This window comes from Leptosomus discolor, chromosome 1, assembly GCF_034619465.1.
Source record: "Leptosomus discolor isolate bLepDis1 chromosome 1, bLepDis1.hap2, whole genome shotgun sequence".
NCBI classification, from domain to species: domain Eukaryota; kingdom Metazoa; phylum Chordata; class Aves; order Leptosomiformes; family Leptosomidae; genus Leptosomus; species Leptosomus discolor.
This window is the reverse complement of record NC_141391.1, coordinates 26,306,278-26,325,369: the sequence shown is the minus strand read 5'-3', so window position 1 is coordinate 26,325,369 and position 19,092 is coordinate 26,306,278. Positions and strand designations below refer to the sequence as shown.

Below are 19,092 nucleotides of genomic sequence, written 5' to 3'. Positions count from 1 at the left end.
GTACCAGGCTTCATTAGTTATAATTACCCCCAAAATATGCTCAGCAGAATGCACACGTGTCATCTGGGAGTGACACACAATAGACTGGGCAACTTATAAACTCCTCCAAGCACAGAAAGAGTCCATAAAACAACTGGCTTGTGCATTTGGATTCATGTGATAACACCTCCTATTGCATAAGCCACCAGATGACACAGATGGGGCAAATCCAAACAAGGAACATTTCTTTTGTATAGGCATTGGACTTCATTTGATGCCCATTCAACCAACAAGCTGAGAAAGCTGAGTATGAAACACTAGATCTTTGTCTTTTTTATTTCCCAGATTGTGCTACACTTACTCGAAATAATGAAACATGTATAGTTTTAAATACTTTGAACATAATGACTTGAAGGAAAAAAACAAAGTGAAACAAACCAAAACAGGGTGTTAAATTTAACATACTTATGCACAGGCAAAACACTCTTCCTTATACTTTAAAAAGAAACTTTTCTAATACAATTAACCAGTATCCCCCTTTCATACATCACATTACCAAAAGAGGGTAAGTACTGACTGAAGCTCTTTGACAAGACACGTATCAGCAATCACTTTATTCTTTTCTGGAGAAAAGAATATTAACTAACATTATGTTCATGGATCAGATTATCTTTCCTTTAATGATTACTACAGAACCAACTACGTCACAATTATAGCAACATTGATCCCATCTTAACTTTGCTCTTTAAACTTGCTCATTTTTTTTCTGCCTCCTGTACTTTCTGCCAATTATAACTATTTTCTGTCTGGGACATTCCAATCTCATACCAAATGCACATTTCCCCCTCCTATTCTTGTTATTTACGTCTTTGCACCCATACACCACAGTGTTCCTGATCTTTTCATTAAATGCCTTTCCACATGTTTTCTGTAGTTTTCTATTATTGCCCACTGCTATGGAGATCTGATCATGTGAAAATATTGGAGGTAAGTACTTGTTTACTGTAATAAAACTATGCTTCACTCAGAGGGAAATTGATATTCCTATACAGTTCACTGTACAGACTGATTTGATGGCAAATGTAATATGCAAGTTAAACATGCTCATATATGTCAGTATTTTAATACAAACATGGAAATACATAGAGTCTGGATGTTACATGTGTAGGCTAGTGCATGCGTACACATATTGATATGAATGCCCATGTGTCTATTCACTTCTATATTCAAGTATATAAACCTAGACAAGTAGACCCACAGAAAAATACAGACACACGTATGTGTACACACTCAAAAAGCACCCCACACCTTTACGTGGCATATACAGTGCTTATACTGTGTTAGCTTTCCGATGTGCTCTTAAGGAACTATGTAATATCCTCACATCTGTTAGCTACTTACAAGAAAGTCCAGAAAGTAACTCCAAAACTCTGACTGAAGGATATATTTAAATTAGTAACTTAACATTAACCACATGACACTGAGTTCTGTGAAACCGCTCATACCCATGAAATAAAGACCCAGTTATTTTGATTACAGTGGACAGTAATCAAAAGATTACTGAGGTCCACAGACAGAGTGGTAACATGGACTGTCATGGAGACAGCTGAGTATATCCACAATATGTAAGATCACTTAAGGTCTATTATAAATATCATCAGTTAACCTGTAATCTGTCAGCTCTGTGCATCAGTAACACTGCATGGATGTAAGCAAGGACAGAATTTGGCCCGCTTGGCCCCATTTCCGTGTAGTGCAACCGAGAGGTCAGCTTCAGTATTCATGCATTCAATGCCAGCAAACTCCTTACAGTGCTCACAGGCACAGTGGCAGCAATTTCCTATTTTTAAAACATCAGAGAAGCACAAACAATTCGTGAATACAAGCTGCTACGGTATTATTTGAAGCCACTGCCTCCTTCTTTTCTTTTCTTTTTATTTCTCTTTTAAAGAAACAGATATTGAAAGTATCCCAGCTAATAATTTCATTCTGACACTTGAGTTTAAAAGGTTAAGTTACTATCTGAAGAAAGGTAATCTGGCTGCCTTTCACAGCAGCCTGCAAGCTCTGCAATCTGCATAGAGGGGCATTTGTCATCATTAGCTGAGCAGTGACAGCTGGCACCTAGGGTGTCCCAGATTCAAGAAGTGGCAAAGGCACTCTTTTACCTTAAGTTGCCATTAAGTATAGCATGTTTCATAAGGACTAATATTTTCTTTTTGTTATACAGTGTGAAATAACAGCAGTGAATGCATTTGTATTTTCTTCAGCATGGATAACGGGCTGATACACAATTAGCAGTTGCCTCTAGACAGCAAGACACCAGGTTTATTATATGAGCAAACATCTAATTCATGTCACTTGAAAATAACTATAACTGGCTCAAAATTAGGGCAGTATATTTTCCTTCAAAGATATTTCAGACTGATTGATTTGTAAATTTTTTTTATGGACATGACAAATTGTAAATAAAACACAGTTTTTAACTGGAGGTATACTACTGTCACTTCAAGCTAGGAATGCGTAATTACTTAAAACAGACAGGCTATTAGATACAGGAAAAAAAAAATAGTCCTACACTGGCATACAAGCTAACGCAGTACATTAATGCTTTGGAAGAATACCTGATGGAGCACTATCTTAACAGCAGTATTAGAAACTTGAAGTATAGTCTTAGAGTGTATTTAACAGTTAAGTTTGCCACAACTTTTTTTTTTCAAAACAGTACCAGGATTTTGAAAATGCATTCATATTTAAGATTATTTAATAAATGGCATGTGTAAAAGTCTATGAAAGAAGTAATTTTCATACTACCATCAATTACTCAATTTATGGAAGACTGAAGAAATGATTTATGAATATTAAAAGACCCTGATTTGGTTATTTTTGCAGAAAGAAAATACAAAGATAAAAACTAATACGCCTTGACATTAAAAAAAAAACACACAACAACAACAAATGAACAGATTTTTTTAAAAAAAGAAGAAAAAACCCCTCATTTCTCCACAGTCTCTCAAATTTGGAAACATAATCCATAATGCTAGATTTTGCATTATTATGTAAACTAGTTTTTCCCAAATAAAACTAATTTTTGTGTTAATGTAAAATCTATGCAAATACATGCAGTCATTTATCAGGGAAGCTGACAAGCATTCCATATTGGAGAGCGAAAATGAAACTGCCTCAAGAATAGAGGCAATTAATTATTTCTGTATTTTCTCTTCCTCTGTCTTGAGGCACAAAAGTTATCCATCCAGTTAAAACAGCAAATGAAATAAAGAGGGTTTTTTTTTTATTTAAACACATATGGCTTTTGCCTGCAATACTGATCACCACAAGGTCTACAGATGCCCGTGGCTAAATTGTACACTGGCAGATGCACACAAGGGAAAACTGTTAATGCAGCGTGGTGAACAAAACAAATGAAGAACTGAATTTTGGAGGGGTGAGGGAGAGAGGACCTCTTTTACCTCATTGAGATACACATCTTGCCTACCCAGAGTGGATTAGGTTAGGTACAAATTTAACCCAAAAAGTTCTTTCTCATCCCCTATGTCAAAAATCTGAATAGTGCGTGTAGAAGAAAACACCCACATAGAGCCACACAATTTTGTAAGGTACAGATTATAAATAATGGCCTTGCCAAGATAAATGGTTACATTATTTCATCTTTACAATTAAGGACTAATAATACATAATGAATGTACTCACAGAATATAATGAGAAAACTGTTGTCCAACATACTTGCCATCATTTTTTAGCTACCTAAAGAAGCAATCTCCTGAAGCGTAGCTGAAAATTGCAACCATTACAGCACAACCTAGCATATGCCATATACTCTTGCATGCTTCAGAGGGCTAGTAAGAGTTCTGCACTTGTTAATTGTTCCTTTTGATAAGGTTATTTTAAAACACTGAAGCCAAAATTAGCTACTTCATTCCTGGAAATAATTTGCAGAAGAAAGCCAGAAATATGGGTAGGAAAACGTTCACTGAAAATAAGACGGAATCTCGTTGATCACAGTAAACTCTCTCTTAGTAGGCCTGGACACTTTGCATCGCTTCAAAATTACCACTGTAACGATCAAATAAAAAGTAGTAAAGAATATACTTGCAGTCCTTTTTTGACATGTATTTGGAGTATGTCACACAACATATCTAAATCCACCCCATTAAAACCAGCGTAAACCAAAAAAAAATAATTAAAAGATCAGTTTTTTTCCTGGCAGTTTCCTTTAATTTCAAAAAATAATTATTCTGTATCAACTGAAACTGTAGATAAAGAAGATTTAGAAACATGAAATAATAAAGATATCTCCTTTGCCTCATCTAAAACTAAGAAGACTTAAGAGAAAACACTGTTACTACCCTAACAGATACACCATAATTTTTTTTTCTTTTCAATGGCACTAATATATTATAAACAATAACATGCCCAAAAGGTAAAATCTACTCCTACTGTTAAGAAAAATCAGTAGTAATATTCCTTTAAAAGACAAACAGATACTTCCATAAGCAGGTAGTATTTCTCTTTCAACTGTTGTATTGGAGATTTATGAAATTACAAGACTACATGTATTTCTGCAGTCTTTCCCATTTCAGTGACACTGGCACTATGCTGCAAAGGCATCAGTTCTTTATATTCTGTCCTAGATCTGGGCTGAAAAAATGGTAGCAAAAAGTAGGAAGGACAGTAGGTGATCTAGGTTAAATTTTCAAGCCCAAGTAAGAAGAGAACTAGAGTGATTTGCTGCTCTTACTAGGAGACTCATTTCTCCCCTAGATAAAATATTACACTCTACAATGACAATGTTCCACCAGTTCAGAAAAAAACGTTCAGAGTGGTGGCGGGAAAATCAATACATTTTAAAGGCTAAAAGATCTAAGTATCAAGTTATTCATGAACAGATCTCTCCCCTTCTTCCTTAAATAGTAAGTTGGTTGACACGTTTATATTACAGTTATAGCTAGGATATTTTTAGGAACAATGAATAAGTGGTTTTAGCAAGTAGGTTGCGTATATTTAAGACTGTTAAAAGATTCTGTACCTTTTGGGAGCTATAGAAATAGTCCTGACTATATGGAAGTACATGAAAAATACAGTTTTAATAGTGATTTTGAAAGCATAGTCTTTCGCTCATTTCTCTGAATAACCTCACCCTCCTCGTAAAGGCTTTACAGCAGATTAAGGAAAGCATTTTTGTGGGAGCATCTTGTTAAAATATGGACAAACAGCACTGTCCTTTCTCAAGAAGCTAATTCAACACCATCGCTTAAACACAATGAAACTAGCAGGGAAGTTCTGCTTGACAGAAGAGCAGATATTTAGGCCAAAAGTATATTGCCTCGCCAATGCATATATTTGATGCACTAGGTAAGTTAAAAGCACACCATACTTCACCCTATTGAACTATAAACCTCCAAGTGTTATCCCGCTTTGGCTCTGATCCCGCAAATAACTGCCCGTGCACTTAACTGAGCCTAAAGAAGCCCATGACCTCACCCGAACCAGTTCAATGTTTCGCTAACCATGTGTGCATTGGCAGGATCAGGGCCTTCATAAGGTTCAATGAAACGTATTAATCACTCACGACCAACTCACTCAACTCCTCCCTTCACCATTATTTGGAAAGAAAATATCAGAGAGCTATACACTACAATAAAAAATAGAAGTCTGCATTGAAATATGTTAGGCATGTCTTTTTATAGCTAAACCGAAATAAAGTGAGTTACACAGGTAATTTACCATACCCGTGCGACTGTAAAGGGAGAGGACAAGTTTCATTTTGAGTTAGAGGGACCTAACATGGCCAAAAAGTAGTGGCAGCATGAAAATTAGCAATAAACACGTAACATGACAACATGTATATGAAAAGAGGGTGCTTACTTATAGCTTTATACAGGCTAGTGTTCAAAGCTGTTAAGCCACATGTTTTCTGCTGATTTCAACAGCTCTAGTAGCCACCTAAAGGGTGATGTAGTTCAGTTTGCTAGTCGATGTGAAACCAGCTTACAGAAAAACACCAGTCACAAAGATAAGTATGTTCAAGACATACCACCCTCACATTTCAACTGGGCTAATAAGAAGTTGGGTTACTCATAAAACATAGCATGAACAAGCTGACTGATGCCGTAATTTATATAATGATGCATTTCAAATGCTCCCACACTTCAGTTTCGACTTACATTTTCTAACACTCTAGTCCTCTCTCAGACAACATATTCCAGAACTAGAAGTTACCAAGGGGAAAGGTTAGTTTAGACATGAAGTCTTCGGAAGTTGCTCATCCAACACATACAGCTTTATTTTCAAGGTCAACATTGAATATTTTCAGCCATTTAATCATATACAGCATGAGAGAGTAATGAGAGTTCTGCAGTGTTGGATGACCCACTACAGATGTAGTAGATTAAAAGGCGCTAATCCCCACTGATTCCGCACTCCTCTCGCAGTTCAGCAGAAAAGAGCATTCTCCAAGCAGGGGATCTTTTAAAAAAAAAAGAAAATAGTGTTGGACTGCTTAAATAAAATGCTGTACTTTAAGGAATGTCTGGCTCTGAAGAAGCTGATGGAGAAGTGAACCAAATGAATAATTCAATGCATTTTTTCCCTGCTTGAATGTTTCTGCAGTTCTAGCTAAAATTACAGTTGTGCAAGCTCCATGTTTACTTTTGAGATATAACACTTTAAAGAAAACAAATCAATTACTGTTTTTTTTTTTTCCCTTAACAGATTGCAGATTAGAGGAATTTAAAGCATTAACAGTTCATCCCTAAAACCTAGGATGACAAAGTCCAACACTAATGTAAACTCTTTTAATGTGGTTTTTTTTTTTTTAATGGGAAAAGAACACATACACATTAAGTTTAGCACTAATGAATGCTAACTGTGTGCTGCAAAAAGGAGCTGTACCACTTTTTCAAAAAAAAAGTAAAAACATTTGCAGAAAACTGTAGACAACGAAGAAAAATGTTTGCATACCTAATTATACAGAAACATATCCAAAATAATCTAGGTAATGAAATGTATAATGTCATTAAAATTGAACTTTTGCAACCATTATAGCAACTTACATTTAAACTTAACTTTTCATTTGTTCCTACATTTGAAAGCGTAGTCAAAAAGTAAATGACAAATAATAATACGGAAAATTGCAGGTACCATCAACTTCTATCACACAAAAAAAATGCTGCTGCCTATTTTATATAATCTGACACTTAAAGCAAATGCAGCACAAATATCTGTCTTTAGTTTTCCTACTCAAAAAAAAAGTAAATTTATTGTTGCTGGCAGGATGATATGGATGAAATAACCAGGATGAATTGAGGGGGGAAGGGGAGAAAGAGGAGCCAAGAAATCAGATGCGTTCAAGAGCCTTCAAACTCACTTCAGCAGTAGGGATAAATAATTTAATCAAGTCGGCTTCATTTTTTTTTCTTCCTAGCTCCCTAGCGCAATAGGCAGATATTAAAAAATAAAACTTTAAAATTTATGAGCAGTTGTGTGTGGAAGAACTATCACTATATAACAAGAAATATAAAGTGAAATCAATGCAATCATTTTTTGTGTGTATGTATCTGCATGTGCATTTTAACTCACACTTTTCACCATATGAAAAGAAATTATTGGTGAAATTTATATACGCCAACTTTCTTTTTTTATTTCCTAAATTACACTTTGGGAGTGTGGGTGAGTACCAGCAGTCAAAGATTTTCACCACCATTTGGCTTTCTGGCTAACATGAGCACTACGTGACAAGGCACTGTAGTTCGAAAGATTTGAAATAACAAGCAGAGTTCAACAAATGCTGCTATAGTATCCCCTAATTAGGGGAAAATACCTAGAAAACAGTAATTTGGTAAAAGTCACCAATATCATATGGTACCACTACTATGACAAATGATCAATCATCATTTTAATGAGGTGATTTTAATCTCAATTTTCCAGAATAAGTCAATACATATAAAAATAAAACTCAGTGATGAAAAGGTGTTCCTTCCTTTTATAATTTATGAAGGACACATTAATAACTACAGAGAAAAACTAACTGCAGTGAGTGGTCAGCAGCTTCGAACATATTCATATTTTACACCTTATATAGTCAGATAGATAATAATTTTTGGAATATAAACCAAACCACCGACTTCTTTCCACTTTTTTAAAAAAAGCAGTTACGTTTCAGTGGTTGACTGGTGTCAGCGATGCTGAAATCCACGAATTTTCAAACTATCAAATGTTTACTGTGTATGTTCGAAATGAAATGGTGTGCTCAGGTTAATAGCGACGTTTAGCGCTAAATATCACCCAGCCAAGGCGAAGGCTAGGATTTCCTACAGCCACCGTATTGTACAATAAATACGTATAACCCGCATTACTTGATCTCATAGGTTAATCTGAGCATTATATTGAAAGCTCTGATTTAGGATAGAAGACCTGATTTTTATTTCAATTAGTTTTGCCACGTTATGAAAATTAAGACTACTGACAGCTTAAAGATACGACCTATCGCCTCCTGCCTTTCGCAACTGGATTTACTGGGCTAAAACCCAGGGGGCAAAAAGAAACAAAACCTCGCCCGAAACATTTCCGTCCTCGACGCGCAGCTCTGCGGCAGCCGAGGGGTGCGGGGTCGGACGGGGGCCGCCGCGCCCCCTCCGCAGGAAAGGGCCGGTCCCTCGGCGGAGAGGGGAGGAAGGGACAACCTTTTGTCCGCCCGCTTTAACTTTCGTTTTTACACGGCGCTGGTATGTAACCTCGCGGGGAAGGAGCTCTTTCTCATTTAAATCGCAAAGAAGCCGCCCTCGACGAGGCAGGACCGGAGGTTTCGCACTGGCCGGCTGCGGGGCCGAGCGGCCGCCGCCGCGCCGGGGCGGGAACCAAGGGGCCAGGACCGCATCGCCGCGGGCCTCCCCCCGCCTCGGGCGGGACCCGCCCGCCGCACTTGGACCCAACTTCGCCGCTTTTCCTCCCTCCGCACAGCCCGGCCGTGCCCTGCTCCGGCCAACGCCGCGCCCGTGCCTGAGGGCAGGGGCGCGACCGACATCGCCCTCGGCCCCGAGGGGCGGGCGGGGGGGGGGGGGGGGGGGGGTCGTCTCTGGCCCCAGCCGCTGGGGCAGTGGGGCGGGATGTGCCGGGCCGGCGAGGTGCCTCCCCCTCCCCGCCCGCCGACGGTACCGCCGAGCTGCCTGCTCGGCGCGCCTGCAGCCCGCCAAAGGGGGAGAGGGCCGGCCCTCGCCCCGGCCCCCGCCGCCGCGGCAGGTTCCCCGCGCACCCCGGGGCAGCCGCCGGTGAGAGCAGCGGGTGAGGGCGGCACATCGCGCCCGTCGGTCCTCTCGGACCCAGCCAGGACCCTGTAAGTGCCCGCCCGGGGAAGGCGGGGGGAGCTGGCCCCCGGGAGCCCGCAGCCGAGCGGCCGCGCACGCCGCCGCCCTGGGGCTGGGGCGGGGGGGGTGGGGGGATGGGGGGTGGGGTGGGCGAGGCGGCAGCCCCGGACCCCGGGCGGGGACGGCGGCAGCGACCGGCGGCTGCGCTCCTCGGAGGCGGCCCGGGGGGCGCCGGGAGCGGGCGCGATGTGCCGCCCGCCGCCGGACCCGCCGCCGCGCGGGGGAGTCGGACGCGCACGTCCCGCCCGCCGCCGGGTAACCACCCGGAGGAGGGAGAAAAGCCGGAGGAAACAAGCTCCTCTTCGGCCGAACCAGCCTCCGCCGTCGGCCAGGGGGCTCCGGCCGAGAAGAGGAAAAGCTGCTTCGGGACGACCTGTCACCTGCGGTTTTGCAGCGGGGCGCCCCAAGGCAGCCCTAGCCCTGCTCTGCTAACGGGGAGAAGGTGATTCCCGCACCGGCTTCCTCTTAGGGAGAGGCACGGGGAGCAGCCGTGGAAACGCCAGACCGAGCGAGCCAAGCCCAAAGTCAGAAATTCTTCGCTCTGTGCAAATAAAGTTGGTCGCGTTAATACGTTGAATAAATGTCCTGAAATGTTATTTGCGGTTAGACTTCTCCTTAGCGATGGATATTCCCGTGACAGTTACTTTAAGAATTAGTAATCGGGCACTAGATTAACGATTCCAAGCGATTAAGAGCTTTGCTGGGTTGTGGGTTGTTTTTTTTTTTCTTTAAAAAAAAAAAAATAAATTAATTTAGAGTTCTTTTGAAGCGAAGCTCAGTAAATGCTGCAAAGCCTTAGAGTTTGCCACTCGGCTTATCTGCAAATAAAGGTCCCGATTACTAACACTTGAAGTACCGAAGAAGTTCGCTAATTACACATCACACACGAAACCCCAAACTGTCAGATTAGTAGCATGCCAGCATGTTTGCCGCCGCTAGCATCCCTCCCGTGTGCGCCTTTAGTAAACGCAGCTTGCTAGCAGAGCTCGCTATACGATAAATCGTCCAGGTTTGAAATTAATAAATGCTCAAAAAGCAGCCGAGTATCCACTCTTCACAACATCTTGGAGCGCTAGACGGAATATAGAAACGAAGCTAAGAATTGGCAGATAAGATTTACCGTTCATATCTGCTACTTGACTTCTGGAGGGAACGTGAAAAAGACCTGACAGATACGTTTAGCGATTGATTCTCCCTTCCTAAGGTACAAACACAAAAAGCAAGGCAGAGACAATGCCGAAATGCATTACACCTCAAAATCGATTAGCGCCCGTCAGAAGATCTTTTAAAACAATACAAATCGTGGGCTTTTGCGTAATATTTTATTCCAAAGGCCACTAAAGTTGCCGTGAAACTGCTGCCTTTTTCACCGGCCGGTTCACGAGAGGAAAAAAAAAAAAAAAAAAACAAAAAAAAAAAACACCAAAACAACAACTTCTCACTTGCAGTTACAGACAACTATCAGGAGAAAAGGACAGCCTCATGTGACGCCAAGTGTGAGTTAATGAATTTACGCCTCTGCTCCTGCAGGAGCGAGCCCGGTCTGTAGCTCCCTAGGTGATGGATGCCCATTGATACACCTGCATTCCCGTCTCGGCCGTGGGGAGGCACGCAGGGATTCAGTGCGGAGCGGCACAGTTTTGCCAAGTCCTTTCGAAACGTCAATACCCTTGAAGTTACACCCAAAGGAGAGCGATTTCTCTGCATTTCCGAGCGTACAGATGACCGGGGCGGTTTTTCTGCCAGTAAACCTTCTACCTTTCTATACGTGCCTGCCTGTGCGTGTGTGTGTGTGTGTGTCTGTGTATACATATCTATCTCCTAGAGAGGGATTAATTAGCCGGGTTTGAGCTGAAAGAGGCTGCAGTGACGAGCCCAGTGGCGATTGGCCGCCCGCCTGCCTGGCCCTGCCTTTATAATTTCCACACGAGTGCATCTGGGCTCTTATACAAACCAACAGCCAGCTTCTTCTGACATATACACACACACACACACGGCACTTTTTTCCACCATCTGATTAACCACCCTGCATACACACAGTGATTACTACGGGAAAACATAAATAAATACGAAGAGGTTTTATTATTTTGACTACTGGAAGCCTCGCTGTGTCTCAGTGCAACTTTTGTTTTTCTTGCTGCTGGGGAAGGTGCAGCTCTCGATGCTTTCCTCTCACTCACGGACCCTTTAAAAAAAGGGGGAGGAAAAATATCGCCCCCTCCAGTCCCCCGCCCGCTCCCCCCCCCCCACCTCCCCCCCCCCCACCCCCCCCCCCTCCCCGCCACACACACTTCAAGACGGCTGATCTAAAAAAGCAGGAAGAGAGCATCTGAGGAGCAGCAGCCCCAGCGCTTTTTGAAAAACATTTGTTACATTTCAGAGTGCGGCAGCCTGTTTCTCCTCTGAAGTTGGCTCCAGCCTTAGCAGCCGCATTGGATCCCACAGCCTATTGCGAGACTCCGGTGTACAATCCGGATCTCTGCCCCAACATGATCGCGGCCCAGGCCAAGCTGGTGTACCATCTGAATAAATACTACAACGAGAAATGCCAAGCCAGGAAAGCTGCCATCGCCAAAACGATCCGAGAAGTCTGCAAAGTGGTATCGGACGTGCTGAAGGAGGTGGAGGTGCAGGAGCCTCGGTTCATCAGCTCCTTGAACGAGATGGACAATCGCTACGAGGGGTTGGAAGTCATCTCCCCCACGGAGTTCGAAGTCGTGCTGTATCTGAACCAAATGGGGGTTTTCAACTTCGTGGACGACGGCTCCTTGCCGGGCTGCGCTGTGTTAAAGTTAAGCGACGGGCGCAAGAGGAGTATGTCCCTCTGGGTGGAGTTCATCACGGCGTCTGGCTACCTCTCCGCTCGCAAAATCCGGTCCAGATTTCAGACTCTGGTGGCTCAAGCCGTGGATAAGTGCAGTTACAGAGACGTGGTAAAGATGGTGGCGGACACCAGCGAGGTGAAGCTGAGGATCAGGGATAGGTACGTCGTGCAGATCACTCCGGCGTTCAAATGCACGGGGATCTGGCCGCGGAGTGCTGCCCACTGGCCGCTTCCCCACATCCCCTGGCCGGGACCCAACCGGGTGGCGGAGGTCAAGGCGGAAGGCTTCAACCTCTTATCCAAGGAGTGCCACTCTCTGGCCGGCAAGCAGAGCTCGGCCGAGAGCGATGCCTGGGTGCTGCAGTTCGCGGAAGCCGAGAACAGACTGCAGATGGGCGGCTGCAGGAAGAAATGCCTCTCCATCCTCAAAACCTTACGGGACCGGCACCTGGAGCTGCCGGGCCAGCCCCTGAATAATTATCACATGAAGACTCTGGTTTCCTACGAATGCGAAAAGCATCCCCGCGAATCGGACTGGGACGAGTCGTGCCTGGGGGACCGGCTCAACGGGATTTTACTGCAGCTCATCTCCTGCCTCCAGTGCAGGAGGTGCCCGCATTACTTCTTGCCCAACTTAGACCTCTTTCAGGGCAAACCTCACTCGGCCCTGGAAAACGCGGCCAAACAAACGTGGCGACTGGCTAGGGAAATACTTACCAACCCGAAAAGTTTGGAGAAACTTTAGAGGGTAACTATAGAACCGGCCTGACCGATAAATCTGTTTGTTTCCCGATGAAGTTAAAGCTGCCTGTCCGAAAAGTCAAATATTTCCACTTGACAATGCAAACAATATTCTCTTTTAAAAAGGAATATAGCTTAGGCTCTTCACAAAGAAAAGCAAATAAGAACAGCAAGTATTGTTCCTCTTATCTTCGTCACAGTTTTGCAGTTCCCCGTGAGGGGGGGAAAAAAAAAAAAAAAAAAAAAAAAAGGAAAAAAAAGAAAAAAAAAAAAAGAAAAAAGAAGGAAAGAAAAGTGTTACCTGGAAAGGAAAATTGGCCGTAATTTAACACGATTGTGACCATTCTGCCTAGAAACGGTACCAACGGATTATAACAAACCCCAGTATTTTTATGTAAACCCTCTGTGAGTAAAAGTTATTTGGATATGCCACCTGAACAATGTACCTTTTAATTTGTATCAAATATTGTGATCTCACATTGTCTTTGAAATTGTGGATGTTGGTGTTTTGTGATTTGGTGAACAGAAGTTAAATTGCCATTTCGGATACTTCAAGGACATTTTCTGCTAAAGAGAAGATACCATTTAAAAAGGTAGATTTTATCATGGTACTTTTGTTAATTGTCTTTTGAAGTGTCTGAACTTAACAAGTTTACATTTTTCGTTTCATATATATTGCTTGTTCTATTTCTAACATTCCATAAATATACTTGAAATGTTATTTAAATATATTCAAAAGAAATTTGGATTCTGCTTATATAATAACGCTTGAATATTGGAATTATATATTTGAAAATGCACTTGAAATACACTGGATAATTACCTTTTGTGATTTAGATTTTAATTTCTGTTGCTGATTTATTTAATTACAAGCTAATAAATGAAGTAAAATGCATATGGGTAAGCGTTTCAATACTGGATCAAGTTTTCTACTTGAAAAACCAGAGGTAGCTATGTTTTCTGAATTTTGCCTTTCTGTGGATAGCTGCTTCAATCCCGTAAAGCAGAAAACTTAAGGGCAGACGCCTGATTTTGCATTTTGAATAGTTTTGTAGAACAGGGAAATACTGCTGGTACAAACACATTAGAATTTAGCTCCAGATGACCATCAGCAACTGTCAGACACCGATGTATCTATTAATGCAGTAACACTTTTTCAGCCGTCAGAGATGTGTTTTCGAAATGTTTACTATACGGCCCTGATGTGTTTCTGCTCGGTTTTGAACAAAGCTGAGGAAATACAACATATCCCTAAAGCAGGCAGTGTACTGAGTAAGCTGTGAGCCTGATAAAACTAGCGGTTTGGCGCAAGTAGTAATAAAGAAGAAAATAAAATTTAGAGGTGAAGGGTTCAAGCCGGCACCAATAAAGTGAGCAACAATATTACTCTTGACCTACAAATCCGTTATGAATGTGATAAGATTGCCAGTTGCACTCCCAGAAATCAAGCCCCTGCGCTCCCGGGGCATTCAGAGGGAATAACATGTGCGTGCCTACAAAACTGCAAGCGGTCCTTAACTGCCTACCCGTACTGCAACGCCTGGTCCTTCTCGGTATGCATTTCTTTAAAGCGACTTTAAAATCAAAACGCAAAATAACAAGGCGGATTTTGTTTAGTAACCTAACAGTCAACAAGTGCTGAAAGGGGCCGATCGCCTGTGTAACACCCACTAGCAACTATTTCCAGTGGGTGCATTTTAACGAAGCCGTTACACCCAGCGATTCTGACAGAACCTTTTTTTTTTTTTTTTTTTTTTCTCTTCTCAGCACTGCGAAGAAAGTTCCGAGTTTGGGAAATTATTCGTCAAAGAGAAATCACCTTATTACAAACATACTCAGACGAGGTCGCTAGCATTTTTCTTGGAAATTATTTATAATATTACTGCACAAAAAAAACCCAACCCAACCCAACGTCTTTCTAAAAGTACTTCCCCTATTTTCTCTCTTCTAACATTTTCCAGCGCAATAACAAAGAAATACAGCAACAGCGATAAGCCTAAAAAGAGATGCAGGCGAAAGCAGCGCCCTGAAACCCACGTCCCTTCCGTGCGCCCTCTCCTCCCCCCGCGGCAGCCGCCTCAGTTCCGCGGGGAGGGAGCCTCGCAAAGGCTCCTGCTCAAGTCACGCAGCCCCGCTCTGCTGCGGCTGGGCTGGAGGTTTCCGCGGGGGGCGGGGGGGGGGGGGAGGGGGGGGGGGAGGGGGTGTGTGGGAGGCGCTGGGGAATTGGTACTAGTAAATGACTTCACAAAAAAAACAGCTTTCCCAGGAATAAAGTCTTGGGTACCTACCTATTGCGCCCCCCCCCCCCCCCCCTTTTTTTTTTCCCTCAGAAAATAAGCATGAAGATGCATTTCAGCAGTCGGAGTGTTTACAAAATGCGCCGTATTTTCTTACATGGAAACTAAGGTTCTTGAAATAACGGGATTCTCCGATATCCTCTGAAGGGGTAAAACCCTCCGCTGCGTCTCGGGAAGGCTGCGGGCTGGGAGCGCTGCTCCCTCCAGGGATTTCAGAGAAATTGGCTTAACTACTAAATCTGACCACGTTCATACAAAGGCACCGCGCGAAAGGCTGTTGGAAAACGCGCACGCTGCCGTAATAGAGGATTTAACATCATTAATACATTGCGCTTTTTTTTCCCCTTCCCCTTCCCCCCCCCTTTTTTTTTTTTTTTTTTTTTTTTTTTCTTTCCAAATAAAACACAACGAGAGGCGGCAGCCGGGAGCGGACTTTGGAGGGAGGGGGCGGCCCCGGCGCACTCACCTTGGGGTCGATCTTCTTGAAGGCCGGGTCATCCTCGTCCACCTCGAAGTAGATTTCCGTGGTGGTGATGGAGAGCGTCCCCTTGGCCACCACCACGGGGGCGATGAGCTGTGCCGGCGTGCTGAGGACCACGGGGCCTGCAAGGCAAGGGCAGCGGCGTCAGGTTGGAGGCGCCCGGCCGGCCCATCCCCGGTGGCCCTTCCCCTTCCCTCCGCCAAGCGAGCGCCCGGCGAGCCCCCTCGTAAACTCTGTTTGTAAACCCGCCGTGTTTATTCCCCTCCTGCCCGCGGTCAACGCTTTGAACTCCGCAGTCGGGACAGAAGCGAGTTTGTGAGCTCCGGGCTTTGCGAGATAAATCAGCCAGAAATTCAGAGGGGTTAGAGTGAAAAATAGCTGCCTCTTAGAAGTAGGTCCCTTCTCTTTTCATGCCCTTTTGCTCCTCGTTAACACTATCGCTGTTTATGTGCGATAGCGGCGACTCGTTACGCGCAGCTTCGACCTGGCAGCCGAGGTCCCGGCGGGCGGCGGAGCAGCCCCTGCCCGCCACCCCGGCCCTGCCAAGCTTAGGGGCATTATTTTTAACTCTGGGTCCAGATCTTAACTCCGTAAGTCTAGTGAAAGACCTTTTTTGTTTTGGTTTGTTGTTTTTTTTTTTTTTTTTTTTTTTTTTGTACCCACTTCAATACCACACGCACACAAAGGCTAGTAGCATCGTTAAATATATTTACGGCAAGATCAGTTTTATTTCAGCTGGCTGTCACTTAATCCTTTTAAAATTACTGTAACAATATTTCGCTCAAATATATTTCTTAACGAGACGCTTGCACGGGCACTGAAAAGATGGGATGGGGAAAACCTATTGTAAAAGGCAGCTTTCTCACAAGTTGTTAGGTTTTAATTCAGGAAAAAAACCCTTCTGCTTTAAGGCAAGAGACAACAGGGGATCACTTTTTCACCATCTTCAATATGAATGCAATCTACTGTGAAAGCTGAGAGTGTCCATATCTAGGAAGCTCGCTTGCTCTAATTAAAAGAGAAGATTAAATATAAAACACTCTTCTAGATTTAACTACCAAAGCGTGTAGGGTAATTTGTCCGCACACATCCACATGCACAAACTCACAGCCTACACACAAACACCGATACTTTTATTAAAGACCAGAAGCCTCAGTACTGAGAAACTGGGTGCCACATCCGACTGACGCACCTTTCCGAAACTGGCCAACTGGCCACCTCAGTCAAAAAAGTTGCGCTGATTTCCGCAGTTCCGACCCCCTCTGCAATAAGGAAGACCTTGCTCAGATGGCAGAGAGCGCCTGCGGACGCTTCCAGCTGCCGTCCCCAGCCACCCGGCTCTCTGGGGACGAAGGAGGGCCTGGGGTGGCCGAGGCGAGCCCCGGGCTGCAGCTCGCCCCGAGGCTCGCAGGCAGGGACCAGCCTCTCCCGGCCCCCCCCAGCCCCGCACTCACGCTTTACTACCGGATCTCGCACGCCACGCTTCAAATTACTCGCTTAGCCCAAATTAGGCCTGTATCGGCGCATCTAACTGTCATGTTGTTAATGTTTTACTTTACTCTAACACCCCATTTGAGACTGTATTGCATAATGTTTTGTCATCTACGCTGCAAAATAAATACAGAGGAAGGCTGTGTGTACGAGGGGAAGCTAAACCACGCAGCTTCAGTGGCAGCTTTCAGCAGCCCAGCGTGGCGGGCTGGATAATATTGATACAAACTCTATTTTCTTTCATTTTATTGTTTCCCATCTCCTAATAAACCGGGGTAGCCTCTTGACCCTAGTCAGCTGATCGAAATCACATGCGCCGGGCTTGCTTTGCTGCTCTCTCCGTCTCGCCTCCATCTTCTCTCTCTCCCTCCCTTGGCGGTGAGAAAAGAGCCGAGCCGAGCCGAGCGGAGCCGGGGAAGCCCGGCTGCAGGCTCCGAGGGGCAGGGTGATCGATCCGAAACGCCGCTTTAAAGCCTCATCAATCTTCATCTAGGTTGCTCAAGTAATTACGCCCGATTCTCTTGTACGATTACAAGTGGATTTGGGTTTCTATTCCCCAGGCCCCCTTTCTTTGTGTTTACAGAAGGGGGGGTCTGGGCAGACAGCGGCTCCCTGCCCTGCAGAAGCACTTGCCCTCTCAAGCAGAGCGTCCCAGCCCGCCCCTCGCCCTTTCCCGCAGCGCGGCCGGGAGCCGCCGCTTGGCCCGGCGCACGGTGATGGGCTCCCGGGCCTTTGTGCGGGAAGAAAAGCGCCTTCAGAAGATGCGTCCTGGAAAAGACCCGATATTCTATCATTTTAAGGAGGCGTTTGTGGGCTTTGCTGAATCCCAGAAGGAAGACCATCAATTTAATCCAATTACCTCTTTTCCCTGGCGTTATGTGGCTAAAATAAAAATAAAGCCGCCGCTATTTAATGGTCAAAAGGCCAAACCCTATAATCTGACATCCGGGAGAAGACAATAGGTGCACCCCGGCTAGCGGGTGTGCTAGCGAAATGCACTCACGTACTGGAAGAGGGGGCAGAGCTGCAAAAGCAGGGGATGGATGTGGAGGGAAAGGGGACATTCACTCCTTAGGCCGTTGCTCAACGCAGGGGAAATCGGGGATTTCTGGCTTCCTCCTTCTTCTCCCGAGAAAACGCTTCTAGCTCCCAGACCGGTACCTTGGCATCTGCCCTGTGTTCTGCTCAAATGACACCCTAGATTTGTTGCAATGTAAACATGTCAGAACTATTAAAATGCGACAAGGAGTAAGCGTTATCGTACTCTCCAGATAAGAAAACGTTTGCTTGTGTGTGTTTCTTTTTTGTTGTGTTTTTTTTTTTTTTTTCCAATTTTGGTTAAAAAAAAAAAAAAAAAAAAAAAAGAAAGAAGCAGAAAGTATAATAAACAGTGGTCAAATGATGGAATTTCGGTGGAGGGGGTGTTTAAACTAAGTTTGAAAAATCTTTGCAATTTTTTTTTTCTCCTGAAAGCACAAAATGGAAAAAAAAATATTCTCTATTAATAGTGTGTCATTTTTACACTTGTCCTTTGGAAATCTCCAATTACAACTTCCAATTCCATAGCATGTTTAAGGAGCACTGAGTCTTTTTGTTGTAGCCTTCAGGGAGCAAGCCAGCCACTGAGAGAATACGAAATTAATCCACTACAGCTATAGAGAGAGAGGATTATGTTTTAATCCCCTTTGGGATAGTCTCTGGATTTTAAGGATCCGATATTAAAATGTTTACATAGAGCATAATCAAAATACTGCAGATTTTCCATATGGCACCAAGCTATCGGGAAGCTTTGGGTCCCCTTCCCAAACCCAATTGATAACGTAATGAAACAAAAGCCGGGCACACCTGAGCCAAGAGCCGCGGGACGGGCTCATTCGCATGCGGGAGAGATAACGA

The 19,092-nt window shown here is 44.0% G+C and overlaps 2 protein-coding genes across 7 annotated transcripts in view; one reads left to right on the top strand and one right to left on the bottom strand.

Annotated features, from left to right (window-relative positions):
• The window catches only part of NBEA (neurobeachin), a 510,952-nt gene that overhangs the window by 141,157 nt on the left and 350,703 nt on the right, over positions 1-19,092 (bottom strand). For all 6 annotated transcript variants that reach the window (XM_086481881.1, XM_086481883.1, XM_086481885.1 and 3 more), the window contains one exon: positions 15,691-15,827. In XM_086481881.1, the coding sequence (XP_086338007.1) occupies positions 15,691-15,827 (137 nt within the window). The remainder of the gene's footprint in view (positions 1-15,690; positions 15,828-19,092) is intronic.
• Positions 11,852-12,931, top strand: MAB21L1 (mab-21 like 1). The gene has a single exon (XM_009961690.2). It carries the CDS (start codon positions 11,852-11,854, stop codon positions 12,929-12,931), a length of 1,080 nt encoding a protein of 359 aa, XP_009959992.1.